Source organism: Pristis pectinata, chromosome 2 (genome assembly GCF_009764475.1).
Source record: "Pristis pectinata isolate sPriPec2 chromosome 2, sPriPec2.1.pri, whole genome shotgun sequence".
Lineage (NCBI taxonomy): Eukaryota > Metazoa > Chordata > Chondrichthyes > Rhinopristiformes > Pristidae > Pristis > Pristis pectinata.
In genome coordinates, this window is record NC_067406.1 from 88,861,780 (window position 1) to 88,875,871 (window position 14,092).

Here is a 14,092-nt window from a genome sequence, read left to right on the forward strand (position 1 = left end):
CATTACATATCCATATTGGTAACGGTGTGTCACTGCACTTCAAGTAACGATGAATAGGAAGATGGGGTTAACTTAAAGGAGAGAGAGACCATAAAGGAGAGAATAGAGAGTGCAAATGACTTGAGGAGTAAGGAGGTAGTCAAACAAAGAGGAGAAGAATCAATAAGGGGACCCATCTGTTTTGTTATTATATTTATGAATATAGCAAACCAGCATGAGAAAATGGTCAAGTGAGGTAATAAAGGAGAGAAGAAAAAATAGAATTTGAAGAGAGGTCATTAACGAGACAGAGGAATGATAGAACAAAACACTGTGATTACTAAGTTTGTCATATTACTTTTATGCCGCACCAGTATTACAGGACATTCTAGGGTCATTTTCTGCTCTAAGTGCAAAGTCAACAGGCTTGGTCTTTGCCTACAAGATCTGACTGTCCATTCTTGGGGTAATATACTTTTACATCCATACTGGAAAGGAAGAGGCAAGAAATTTATGTATGTCCCTTCTCAGTCATGACTTTAAGTATAGATAAAACTCTGTGCCTGAGTAGTTTTATGGGGTGGCACAGAGGTGGGGAGTGATGAGGGTATTCTTTAGCAAGTTCACAAGCTCTGCTCCTTGTAGACAAGGTTTTGTCAGGGTTCTAACTTTGACATTAGTGCTGTACACTGCTAAATTAGCTCCAAGTACAAGTTCCTGTCCAGGAATGTGTGAAATCACAGATATGTAGCAACTCTTTTACTCCCCCATTACATGGCAATGAGTGTGCCCCAGGGCATAGATGGGTTACATCGCTGTTGTTTACTATCATTTGGTATCTTTATCCATGTCATTCTTTTATATATTAGGAGGGATCTGTACTTAGATATTTATCTTGATTTTTCCCAAAAGTTTGATCAAAATTAAACCTTGGCCTGAGTTAACTACACACTTAATAAAATCTCTAATAATTAATTCTGTCTTAAGGTTTATTAATATCAGTACATAATGTAACATACATTTGCATTTGTCAATATAAATGTCTGTGTAAACACCTCTAGCTTGTAGTAGTTTTGAAAGACACTACCTACTTTCTGATTAACTTCATTACTTCCCAGCAATTCACTTGTCACTGATTGTGCATTTACCTTTTTTTGTGCTGTCTCCTCTAATATATTTGATATTTCTGTTTGCTTGTTACTGTTTTTGTTCCTGCTAGGTCAGGTGGGGAGATAAGGGATCCACTGAAGAAGGAGCAAGGTTAGAAATGGCCAAGAATGCTGTTGTTACTGTGCCAGGGTTTGAAGAGGAACCTCTTGCTCCTAGGCGGCCTAACTCTTCCACTTCAGCTCAAACTCCTCCAAAGTGGTACGATCCAATTAAGGTAATGTCATGGTTTCTCATGCCATAAGAAAATATATTGCACTTAAGCATGTATAAAAAATTCAAGGATCAAATGCTTGGGCCTGATGACTTGAGTTCTTGGGTAAGTATTCTTTTGTACTTTTGTCAATGTCCAAAGTAAGACTAACCTTAAACACAAGACAAAGTGATGAGCAAGAACAACAAGAAAAATGGTATCTAGATGTTTTTTGATAATATTTGTAGCATGAAAGGAAGAGTAAACATTAGAACAAAATGTGAGTATAGTTTATGAAATACATTTATAATGAAAATGTACAAATATGATTTAATGTGGGCTTTCAAGTTAGATCATTTAAAAAAAGACTTTAGAGTCCGTTGTTTTTTGTACCGAAATAAACCAACCAATCTTCATTTTTTTAGTTTTATGGTATCTTTTCAAATTATAGGGCAGGCTTGATGCATTGTGGGCACTGTTGAGACGGCAGTATGATCGAGTTTCTTTGATGCGACCACAAAACGGCGATGAGGTATTGATCAAGTTCTTTTTTTGGGGAGATAGGAAAGTTCATTTTAAAGAAAAGTGAAGATAAAATAGAATGAAAATATGCAATTTTATTTGTTGCTTTATTTCCATTTATATGTTAATTATAACCAATTGATTTATTTATAGTTGACTTCTATTCTTTTCAAAGTGGTCCCTTTGATATCCCTGTCAACAGAAATCATATTTTAAATGTATAGGTGTCTATCAACGCTTCTTTCAGGATCGCATGAAAACATATTCAAATAAGTCAATAATCAGTTTTTGCTATGATTCTTTGAAAATTATATTACATGGAGCCATGCCAAACTTTTAAGAACTCAAGAAATGGCAGTTGATTTTATTACAGTGCCAGGAATGCCAATGAATACGAATTGTATTCAGTATGAATCATGCTGAATTCAGTGCGGAGAGAATACATTATTTGTAGTCATTATCTTACAGCATTTCAGACACAAACCTATGTCAGAGTTTTGAGCAGGTAGGGAAGTATAAATCCATCATGTAAATCACTAAGAATAACAGTGTGAAGTACAAGTTAAAGCAGGGCACATATCTTCCAAATGACTGGAATAAATATTAATTGTTGGAAAATTGCAACAAGAGGGTATTTTCAATAATTTGAAGTTATGGTGAATGGGACTATAGACTGGAGTTGGAGCAGCAATTCTTTGACCCTTCTCTTTTGAGTACCGTTCTCATCTTGGAGCACAGGTCTGGCAAATATATCTGAAACGTCAGTGCTGACATGAAACAACAAACATATTTAGAAATGTTGCAGTCTTTAAGCTCTTCCTTAGTGACATAACTTAGGGTGTCATTGGTAAAATAATAAATGCTGGCTGATTTGCAAGTTCTTAACTAATGGTATTGTATTCATTAATAATCATGAATTTCCATGCTCTGGGCAGTGTGTACATAATAATAAAATACTGCAAAGAGCATTATTGGTTGGCATGTATAAACTAATGAAAATTCCTACAATTTTACACCCAATTTCTTGAACAGAAAAGCAGGACTCCAATGACAGGAGTTGTAATTCAGGATTTTCTTCTCTCTCTCAAAATTAAATTCCTACACTTAATCTTGGAATGCCACAAACAAATTAACTATAAGAAGCTGTTCTTTTGAAAGTAATTAGAATTTGATTCTCCATAGAAAACTGATTGCCACAGATTCATTTTCGTCCCAGTCCCCATCCATATGAAAGTTATCTCCTCCATGGGTGACACTGCAGATAGTGCCACTTCTCACACCTCCAGCACCTGAGTTTGATCCTGAGCTCCAGTGCTCCTTGTGTGGAGTTGCATGTTCTTCCTGTCATCACTTGAGTTTTCCATAGGTGCTCCAGTTTGCTCCCATATTCAAAAACTGCCCTGCATAACAGGTTAATTGGCGACTGTAAATTACCCCTAGTGTAGCAAGAGAATAAGGTGAGTTGACGGGCATGTGAGAGAGAATAGGTTACAGCTAAATAAGAGGGGGAATGGGATATAGAACATAGGAATAGTACCCATAGGAATAGGGCCCTTGACCCACAATGTTTGTGCCGACCACGTTGCCGATCCAAACTAATTCCATCGGCTTGCCTGATTTGCTCTGTGAGCTAGCATAGAGTTGATGAGCTGAACAACTTCCCATGTAATAAGAAAATCTAATACAAATACTTACTTCTATAATACTTTACCTCTTCTAACTACTCATTTGTCACCAGCATAATAAGACTTGCTGATATCATCAACTGCTACCTCCCTTCAAAGACCTCTGATCTCAAAACTGCAACTAATGGACTAGCAACTAAAAAGTAATGCTTTATCACTCCAATAATCCCTTCATCCTCTCCAACTACACAATATATCTAATGTCACCTCCCTTCTGGAAAATATCTTTGCCACCGAACATCTGCCAGCCATTCAAACTGATCTTTATCCCATTCACCATCACTAATGAGAGTGATTCTGTGCATGTGGACTTTTACAATGAAGTCCAAACTATCTTAAAATTGGAAAAGAAACAAATTGAGATGTTGGTCAGATTTGATCCTTTTTTGCTCTGAAAATAGTGTAGTAGTACTCAGCTAGGAGTGTCACTTGCCAGGATCAGCTGGCTTTATATCAGCTCTCTGGAAATTGTTAAGTATATTTCCATATACAATCCAACGGAAAAGAAATATATGTTCTTTAAAAGTTGATCCACATTGTTAGAAAGCACACATTGTGCTCTGGTGCGTTTGAACAACATATTTGCTCTACCTTTCTGTGTTATTTAATTAGCATCAAAACAACAAAAGTGGTCTGCTGTTTTACTGGAAGTGTGTTTATATGAAGCCAAAAATTCAGGGTTGGCTGTGACTGCATCACTTCTTAGTAACTGCAGGAGTTTAATGGCATTTTTCATAAGTTTAAAAAAAAGGAAAAATGGTGGGTGTATGGAAATCAGGGTATTGCCTCTATGGATATTGAATAATCAGATACTACATTACAATATACTAAGCGAAAGAATTATACAGATAGGGGACATTTTTCTAAATATACCTTTGCCAGCCAATCCCAGATCCTGGCTCCATACTTGTATCTCTGATATTTTCCCAAATATTTACCTTCAAACATATTTCCTTTTGGAAACCAAGTAATAATTCCATTATGATATTTGGTGGGGCATTTTTATATCTGATATATTCTTTATACCCCTCCCTTTATTTTGTTTTAATAATCTTAAATTTATGCTATAATAGATCAAATAAATACTATGAAAGTTGAGGCTGGTGCATAATAACCTTCAGCTTTTGCAGTCAATTTTGCAAATTTAAGGACATTTCATAAAGCAACTGGTAACACTGTTTTCACCAAAAGTAATGTTGTTCAATACCTCACCTGATACCTTACAATAAATAATTGTTAATGATCGCTTTCACTTATGCAGTAAAGCTGTACAAATGCTGAACACTCAGAAGCCAGATACTTGTCAAGTGAATGAAATGTTGGTATGTTGACCTGTAGGCCATCATGGATTTCACTCAGATTATTTATACCAGGACAACTTGAATCCATTTACTACTGAGCTGGATTTAAACTGGCATTAGCATCTGGGAGTCTATTCTGATCTAATATCACTGCGTCTCACAATGCATATTTTGCTTCACAACATCTGAAGTTTGGAATTAATGTTGACTTTTCAGTTATGGAAATAGAGGTTACCTTATTTATCCCTGTGGAACAAAATTACAGTTTTTACTTTAATGCATTTCAATCATACCCCTTAAATTTAATTTGGGAGTATATTTTCTTGCCACCCCCCCCCCCCCCACCCCGCAATGAAAAATGATTTTCTGAAATTTTAGAGTTAAAATGTTAGTTTTGAGTTACGAGATTTGCTATTAAAATATAGCTGACATAAACATGCTATTAACCCAGCCATTCAGAGACCACTTTCTCCCACATCTCTGTGATTGAGACTAATTCTATGATTTATGGCCTTATGTGTAATTAGAATGAAGCCTTTAGGTCTTAAAATTAGGCAAGAAGTAAATTGTGATGTTCATCAGATATAAATATTGATCCTGAAAGTAATATAGTACTCAGCCAGGTGTGTCATTTTGCAGGATCAGCTGGCTTTAGATCAGCTGTCTGTCCAGTGTAAAGTATATTTTTACATATATCCCAATGGAAAAGGGATGCTAGTTTCCTTAAAGGTTCATCCGTATTATTAGAATGGCACATACTTTGGTGTGTTTGAAGTACATATTTGCTCTACCTTTCCATGTTTTTTAATTAGCATCAAAGCAACAAAAGTGGTCCGCTGTTTTATTGGAAATATTTATGTGAGACCAATAACTCAAGACTGGCCATGATTTCATCAGTTCTTAGTAATTGCTGGAATTATATGGTATGTTACGTAAGTTTATGCAAAGAAGTAATAAGAAGTACCACACAGTCTTTCTGGTGGAAATATGGATATTTTAATGATTAATTAATATATTATGATTGGAACAATTCTCACTCAAAATGTCCTTTGGTACATTGCTATAGTTGTATGCTTACATTTACGGTTTGGGTTTCTGTTACCTTGGATAGTATCATAAACAATGCTTGATTTATATAGTTCCATATTCCCAAAAGAAGTGCATTAGAATGATGGAGGCTCTTATAATGTAGATAATTCTAACAACCACTGTATGTGATCAGTATCGCACAAACATAGAAACACACCATCCTCCTCCTTGGATTTGTCCTACTATTCAATCAGACAGTTTATCGCTGATCTGCTCCTAACTCCATCTACCAGTCTGATATCATATTACTTGAAATTTTTGCCAAACAATAAACTGTTGATCTTAGTTTTAAACTTTTTATTGACCTACCCTCAGGAGGCTTTTGGAGAATTTTCCAGATTTCCACAACCTTTTCTGTGAATAACACTTTCTGATATCCTTAAGTTTAAAGTTATTCCTTTTTGTGGACCAGAGAAAATATTTGCCATCAATCAATAGGCCCCGTTTCAATCACACCATAATTTTCTGTGCTAAAGACTAGCCTACATAACATGGTGTTGTAATTAGTACTTTGAGTCCTGATATCAATCTTACAAAACAGTGCTTCATCACCTGGAAGGCCAGTGCCCGTATATGACTGCAGTACTGCAGTGAGATCTTTTTTTTTGGTGATATTGGTTGAAGAGATTATACTGGACAGAATATTCAGAGATTTTCTTGAGCCTCCTGAAATAATGCCAGGAAATGTTTAATACTCACCTGAATATATAGGCAGGTTCTCAGTTTAACCTTAAATAGATGCTTTAGATTATCGAACAGATTATATTCCAAAATCCACATAGTCGATTTTGATTGGCCAAGATCACCACTAATGGAAGAACATGAAGTCCTCAAAAATGGGGCCAGTGGATTGACTTATCATTAATGGTGACATATTGCCCATTGTCACTCTTACAGGGACCTACTGCTGGATCATCAAAGCACCCTCTTGCTTCAATCAATTTTTAAGATATAAATTGGGGTTCTGGGGCATAGGATTCTGATTGCTATTTAGAAATGCACTGAGTGAAAGCAGTGCTATGAATTCTGTAACTGGTTTCACTGGTCAAAGGAGTCTGCCCTGTGTTTATGCAACCCCCTCCTAAAATTTCCATTGAATACCTTGCTACAAGTTGTCTCAGCTTGAATCTGTCCCACTGCATCAGGAAGCCTATTGAGATGGGTGCCTTGATGGTTCCATTTGATTGCACTGTGGGCTATAAAACATTGCAGGTAAATTCCTTGTTGGATCTCAGCCAGCTAGCCACCCAAACATCAAACTCAATTTCCCAGCTCTTTGGATTAGGTTGAAAAATATAATCCCATGCTATGCTGAAGGATACAGTGGGTGGAATATAGTCAGTGTCAGTAATTGTTTCAATAATTTCTATACACATAGTGTGAAAATTGATTTTGGCATATGTTAAATTGCTTTTCTTTTATTATTCCTACAGTTCTGTACAGTAAATGTGTTCATTTTCATAAATAAGTTCTAGTGAATTATGATAGATCTCCATCTAAGTTAATTTAAGACTGGAAACAATAACTTTGGATAGGCCACATTTGTTACACTCTGTGTCATTAGGACTAGTAGAGAATAGAATGGTGGAGGTGTGGAAGTTTTCAACTTGACTGTAAAGAATAAGCAAACAGAATCAGGCTTATTGTCACTGACTTGTATGACATGAAATTTGTTGTTTTACAGCAGCAGTACGGTGCAGAGACATAAAAATTACAATGTTACTAAAATAAATAAATAGTGCAAATAAAAAGGAATTATGAGGTAGGGTTCGTGGGTTCATGGACCATTCAGAAATCTTGATGGCAGAGGGGAAGAAACTGTTCCTGAATCATTGAGTGTGAGTCTTCAAGCACCTGTACCTCTTCCCTGATGGTAGTAGTGAGAAGAGGGCATGTCCTGGATGGTGAGGGTCCTTAGTGATAGATGGTGCCTTCTTGAGGTACCACATCTTGAAGATGTCCTCTGTGTTGGGGAAAGTTATGCCTGTGATGGAGCTGGTTCAGTCTATAACCCTCTGCAGCCTCTTGCAATCCTGTACATTCAAGCCTCCATGCTAGGTTGTGATGCAACCAGTCAGAATGCTCTCCACCATACATCTATAGAAATTTGTAAGAGTCTTTGGTGACATACCAAATCTCCTCAAACTCCCAACAAAGTAGAGCTGTTAGTGTGCCTTCTTCATGATTGCATCAAGGTGTTGGGCCCAGGATAGATCCTCCGAGATTTTGATGCCCAGGAACTTGAAGCTGCTCTCCCTTTCAACCACTGACCCCACAGTAAGGACTGGTGTGTGTTCTCCTGACTTCCCCTTCCTGAATTTCACAGTCAATTCCTTGGTCTTGCTGACATTGAGTGCGATGTTGTTGTTGAGACACCACTCAACCAGCAGATCTATCTCACTCCTGTACACCTCCTCATCAGCATCTGAGATTTTGCCAACGACAGTGTGTCTTCGGTGAACTTATAGATTGCATTTAAGCTGTACTTAGACACACAGTCATGAGTGTAGAGAGAGTAGAGCAGTGGGCTAAGCACGCATCCTTGAGATGCGCTTGTGTTGATTGTCAGTAAGGAGGAGATGTTATTACCGATCTGCACTGACTATGATCTCCCGATAAGGAAGTCAAGGATCCAGTTGTAGAGGGAGGCACAGAGGCCCAGGTTTTGAAACTTCGTGATTAATACTGAGGAGATAATGGTGTTGAACGCCAAGCTGTAATCAATAAACAGTAGCCTGACATGTGTTTTGCAGTTGTCCAGGTGCTGCAAAGCAGAGTGGAGAGCCTGTGAGATTACGTCCACTGTAGACCTATTGTTGCGGTAATAATTCTATCTGCTCCTTATGCAGGTAGAAAGGAGCTGATTAAGGAAAAGATTGCTCCACCAACTTTATTTTAAAATACAGAAAATAAAAGTAATAATGTCCTTGGCTTGCTTTCATTGCAGAGGATACAGCTCTCCTTAGGATTTTATATGTTTCTAAAGATGTAATTTACATCTTTCCAAAATTACGATTTCTTTATTTTTTCAAACGTTGGAGTGGGTGCCTTTTTCAAAAAAAAGAATTTACGCTGCAGGAAGTTTTAGATGATAACTGTTTCTTGTGAAATTGCAAACTTCCTCATTGAAACATTCAAGCTATAGTGTTTTTTTATGGAGATAGGGCATTTCCTGTAACAGTATGCCATTTTATCTGTATTAAGATAAAAAGTTCTGTGCATTGAAAGCATATTGCTGTATGGCATGTTTAGTGCTTTCCTGTATTCTGCTTCAAATCATCTCAGTGCTGAGATGATATTGAATGACTGTTGTCTGTGGTTGGAGTCCTATAGTAAATCCCCATATATCCTCAAAGAAATCTTATTCTGCTGAAGATTTTCTTGGGTCATCTATCTATCTGGTAACATAATTACCACAGTGTATAAAAAAAATGATTTGAATCCTTGATATAAAAAGGATATCTTTCCAGCTCCCTTAACAACCCTAATGCTAGATGACTGTATGTGCACAAGAACTCGTGCAGCTTGTTTTCTCTTTCAAAGAATAGTGGCTTCAGCATATCCTTCTGCATGTTGGATGAAGACTGAATGGTTGGATGTGAAGCATGTTGTTTAGATGTATTGTAAAAGGGAGAACTGTGATGAACCATTCCTACAAAAGCTACTATACATATTTCAACTGAAGACCAGCGTCTCTTCCTCCTCTCTGGTACATGATTAAGTAAACAACAAAATTCAAATACTTTCACGCAAAAATTTTGACTGATATAATTAAAGCTCTAGCAAACCCTTCCAAACTTGCATGTGGCTTATACCCAGTTGACAAGTCTAACTCTTAAAATACTTGTAATTTGTGGCAGTGTTTTAATTCATTTAGTTACTGCACTGATACTGATAAATGTAATATAACTATCCATGCATAATTATTTATTCTAGTCTTGTACGAAAACATTTCATTCAAATAAAGTGTAAACTTGTTCACAAAAAATTTGAGTTTGAACCTTCCAGATACTAGTTCTAGATGCATCAAATTGGAGTGACTTGTGAAACCACTGCTTGCTAAGTTCAATATAAAACTTCACAAAACTGGCGAGTGAGTCAAAAAATATATAAATTAACTTTTAAATTGTAAGATTTAATAAATCATGTTTGGTTATATCACTTTGGGTGCCAGTTTTGGCCTGATACCCATAGCATGGGTACTCCAAGACCTGTCAAATAAAAGGATGTTACGTTTTCTCTTCCAATTGTAGTTCATGGGTAAAACATTTCTATTCTCTAGATGCATTGCTCCTGATTCCAAATGACATAGGAAAAGGGTAATAAAAATGATAGTGACATGAGACCTGAAGGGATATACTATCGTGTGACCAGTTTTCCCATCAATAAAGATCTCTTTATTAACATATCTTCAGCTTCCCCCCCCCCCCCCATAATTTTGCATTAGGTATTATAATTTATTAGAGTTAACCATTTTTGTTGTGGAGCCTTTTCAGGAGTAAGAAAAGAATTAATTAGCCTCTGAAGACAGGGTGGTAATGTATGCCTTGAAATACTTTCTGGGAAAGATGATTCACAGGAAACTGATTTTGCATGTGCATTTATGTCATAATATTAACACACAAGAGGCCTTCACAATAACATATAAAGGACAAAATATTCTTTCTGTCTTGATGGAATAAGTTTATCAAAAGGACATCCCTACATAGGAATTACATAAAGCATAGAACATTTTACGACGCTGAAGCACAGGGAAAAGTTTATTCTAATCAAAGTAAACAGGTGATTGTTGTACTTTTCTATTCCTTAATTTATACTGAGTTTCATTTCAAAGTTGTAATGAACAGAATCATCTAAAATAATTCTGATGTGTTCAACCTCTTGATAACAAGATAAACATTGAGAATGATCTTTTCACAAAGACATTAACAATCCCAAGTTGCCTGATGTGTTAGGCAGATGAAAGGTAATACAGATATAACCAGTTTAAAATCTGTAAGGTACTATGTTCTTTTTATTAGTTTCTAAAAACAGTAAGTTGAGCATATTTTGAAACATAAATTCTAATATCTAAACTTTGATTTGGATAATGTCCTTGTGTGGGAAATAAAATATTACTAGGAAAACTATTTATTTCGGTTGTGGCCTGCTGTCTAGTAAACAAAAAAGTCATTTTCGCATGAGCAGCTGGTTTCAGAAATGCTCTTTTAGGACCCAGTGGACCAATGTTTATCATTTAGCAAGTATTCACCATAGGTTTCAGCGCCTTGATGTTGTAATTGAAGTTTAGGCAGAATGTATCAAAGCTAGAAAGGCTCTTCAGTGCCAACAACTAATGCATGGTGGAACCACTTTGAGCTTGCATGGTGTGAATGCAGAGACTTTGATTCCGGATGTAAATCCTGAGAGAGGGGAGTGAGTGATGAATTTTTCAACAAATGATCTGTGAGGTTACAAGTGCCAGTACAGGTGTAAGTAAGCAAGTTGTTGCAGACATCTGTTAGGATGGGAGGCAGTGGTCCTCACCAGCCTGCAGCAAGTCTGCTGGAGTGTCAGCAGATGCAGTTGAGAGTGGCAGAACAGTTTTGGTCTCACATTTGCTGCCTGAGGGGCTTAAACACCAAAGGTAGAGCAGGGAAGGACACAGCTGTGCTCCTGAACTGGCCTCGGGCACAAATAAAGAGATCTAATGTATTTTGACTCTATTGTGAGGGGAGCTTGGGGAAGATGAGCCACTTCAGAGCTAAGTTAACACAGCAACATCTGCCACGAAGTTTCAAGGGGAGCGGCTGGGGATAGCAGGTAGCTTAGGTAGTCCCTGAGAAAACAGTCTTTATTTAGTCATGCATTCTTCTAAAGATCTGTATCTTGTTAATGTACACAGCAGGATGCTGTATTGTTTTTGAGGCATTATTTTCTGACTATAGGAACATTGCATCTGTAAATGATGTTTTGCATATTGTGCTTATATTTCTTCAAAATAGGGGACAGAGCACTCACAGGAGTTGCATTCTTTTATTTCAAATTCAGCCATTTTTTGACCTTTGATTTTTTTTTCCAGTAGATTTATATAGGATGTGATTTACGTATTTTGTGTTAAACACACTTCAAAGAACAGCCTGCTAAACCATATTTGGCCTGCCAAAAGGTTTCCCACTTCTATTTGTTGTCATTATTGCATATTTGACTTATAAATGTGTCCAAAACAAGTTGAGTTATACAGAGCCATCCATTCTGTCATGACAGTGAACTAAATGGACATTATGCAGAAAATGTAACATCTATAAAGGTTCTGTGAAATTAGGAAATTGACAGTTAACCAAGGAAACTCTCTTAATTGGCACAAAGCAAGATTTGCAGAAGAAGAAACTTGTTATTCTCTGATAAGAGTAGTCTTTAACTGGTCTTTACGAAGCTTCTGGTACAGTTGACTTATGAATGATATAGTGAATGTCCCTTTTTCTGATATTCAAAGAAAAGTGGCATAAGCTGGATATCTGCTAGCTGTGCATGTACCATTCTGTATGTTTATAAAACGTCCTAGCACATATACCTGGTTCAAAAATACTGAAATATTTTAACTCTTATAGCAGCTAGAAGGTTAAACTTATCTCTTTGTTCAACAATTCTGAAGGAGAGCATTGAAGTATGGAATCTGCAGAGGAATGTTTTATCCAATCTTTGCCTGAGTTTAAAGGAGTGAAGTTCCAGATTATTGGCAAAAAAGGACTAAAATTTGATAAAGTCTTAATTAAGAACAGTCACAAGTAATTTTAAGGACTTGCTTCTGGCTTCGGTCCTTATTCAACAAGAACTGGATGGTCAATTCGCCCAAGGGTTCATTGATTAATTTTCAGTCAGGAGCATTATAAAGAGAGTGCACCGACTCTGAACAAAATGTCCTCCTATTGTACATACAGAGTCTCGCATCACTGTATTTACCCATGAAGAAACTGTGATCTTCAGCCCACCCTGCAATCTGCCAGCCCCTAACCCCCACTAATCCTTCCCTTTAATCCTTCCCCTTTCTCTGCATCTCCTGAGAATGCCGGTTGCTGACCCTGATGTAATATAATCGTGATCTCCAATTCCCCTTTGACTTGGCTACCTGTCCCTTCCATGCTCTGACTGCCCAGCCTGATCCCCCACTAACTGTCAGCTGATGGTCTCCCATAACCTCCCTGCCCCATCGTCCAATCTGCAGGGTTCTTTTGCCTCACTGGGACACAGCAAGGATTTCATTTGGCCTGTAATCACTGATCTCTGCCCACCCCCAACTTTTGCCCTGTTGGAGGCAGACTTGCTCCCAAGGTCTTGGGAGAAATGCTGATTTTTCACTGGAGATGAACACCTAAAATAGTTGTCCCCCCAACTTCTCCCTTTGTTGCTCCATTTTAGGATCCAACTGAATATATGTGTGGTCTTAGATGAATAAAACATTGTGTGGATATATATTCTTGTACTTATCAGCTGCAAGTGGGTGAAAGTGAATGTTACACTTTTGGGGTGGTGCATTTGTCTTTTTACTGAAAATAGTTTTGAGTTCACTGTCTCTGATTATTCCTATTAGATTTTCAAGTCCAAAAGGCTGTTTTCACTTGATTTGATGGCTTGGTAAAAGTGTAGCTTGTGGGCAGCATAGCGGTGCAGCAGTTCATGCTGCTACCTCACATCTCCAGTGACCCAAGTTCAATTGACATCTCTCCTGGCAGTGTGGAATTCACATGTTCTCCCTGGGAATGTGTGGGTTTCCCGGGGTGCTCCAGTTTCCTCCCACATTGCAAAGTTTAACTGGCTCCTGTAAAAATGTAATAATAGGGGGTGGGAAGAGAGCTGGTGGGGGTAGGGTGTTGCTGGTATCAATGGACAGGTGAGGCAGAATAGTTGACAAGAAATAAGTGAGGGAATGGAACCAAAGGGAATCCTCTGAGAACCGGCATAAACTTGATGGGCTGAATGACCTCCTTCAGTGTTGCATGAAAATATTATTTCGCCCAATCTTGTATCTTGTGCTTTTATAGGATTTTTGCAATGCTTGAAAACATGACACTTAAAATTCCATATTTTTTAAACAGAATGAGACAAATGAATCGGAATAAGTACTGCCTGCACAAAATACTTTTCAACTTGCATGTTGAATGATACTGTAACTAATC

At 37.3% G+C, this 14,092-nt stretch overlaps 1 protein-coding gene across 1 annotated transcript in view; it reads left to right on the forward strand.

Annotated features, from left to right (window-relative positions):
- antxr2a (ANTXR cell adhesion molecule 2a) overlaps positions 1–14,092 on the forward strand; it is a 185,764-nt gene that overhangs the window by 96,968 nt on the left and 74,704 nt on the right. The window contains exons 15-16 of the mRNA XM_052010228.1: positions 1,199–1,363; positions 1,791–1,871. Of these exons, the coding sequence (XP_051866188.1) occupies positions 1,199–1,363; positions 1,791–1,871 (246 nt within the window). The remainder of the gene's footprint in view (positions 1–1,198; positions 1,364–1,790; positions 1,872–14,092) is intronic.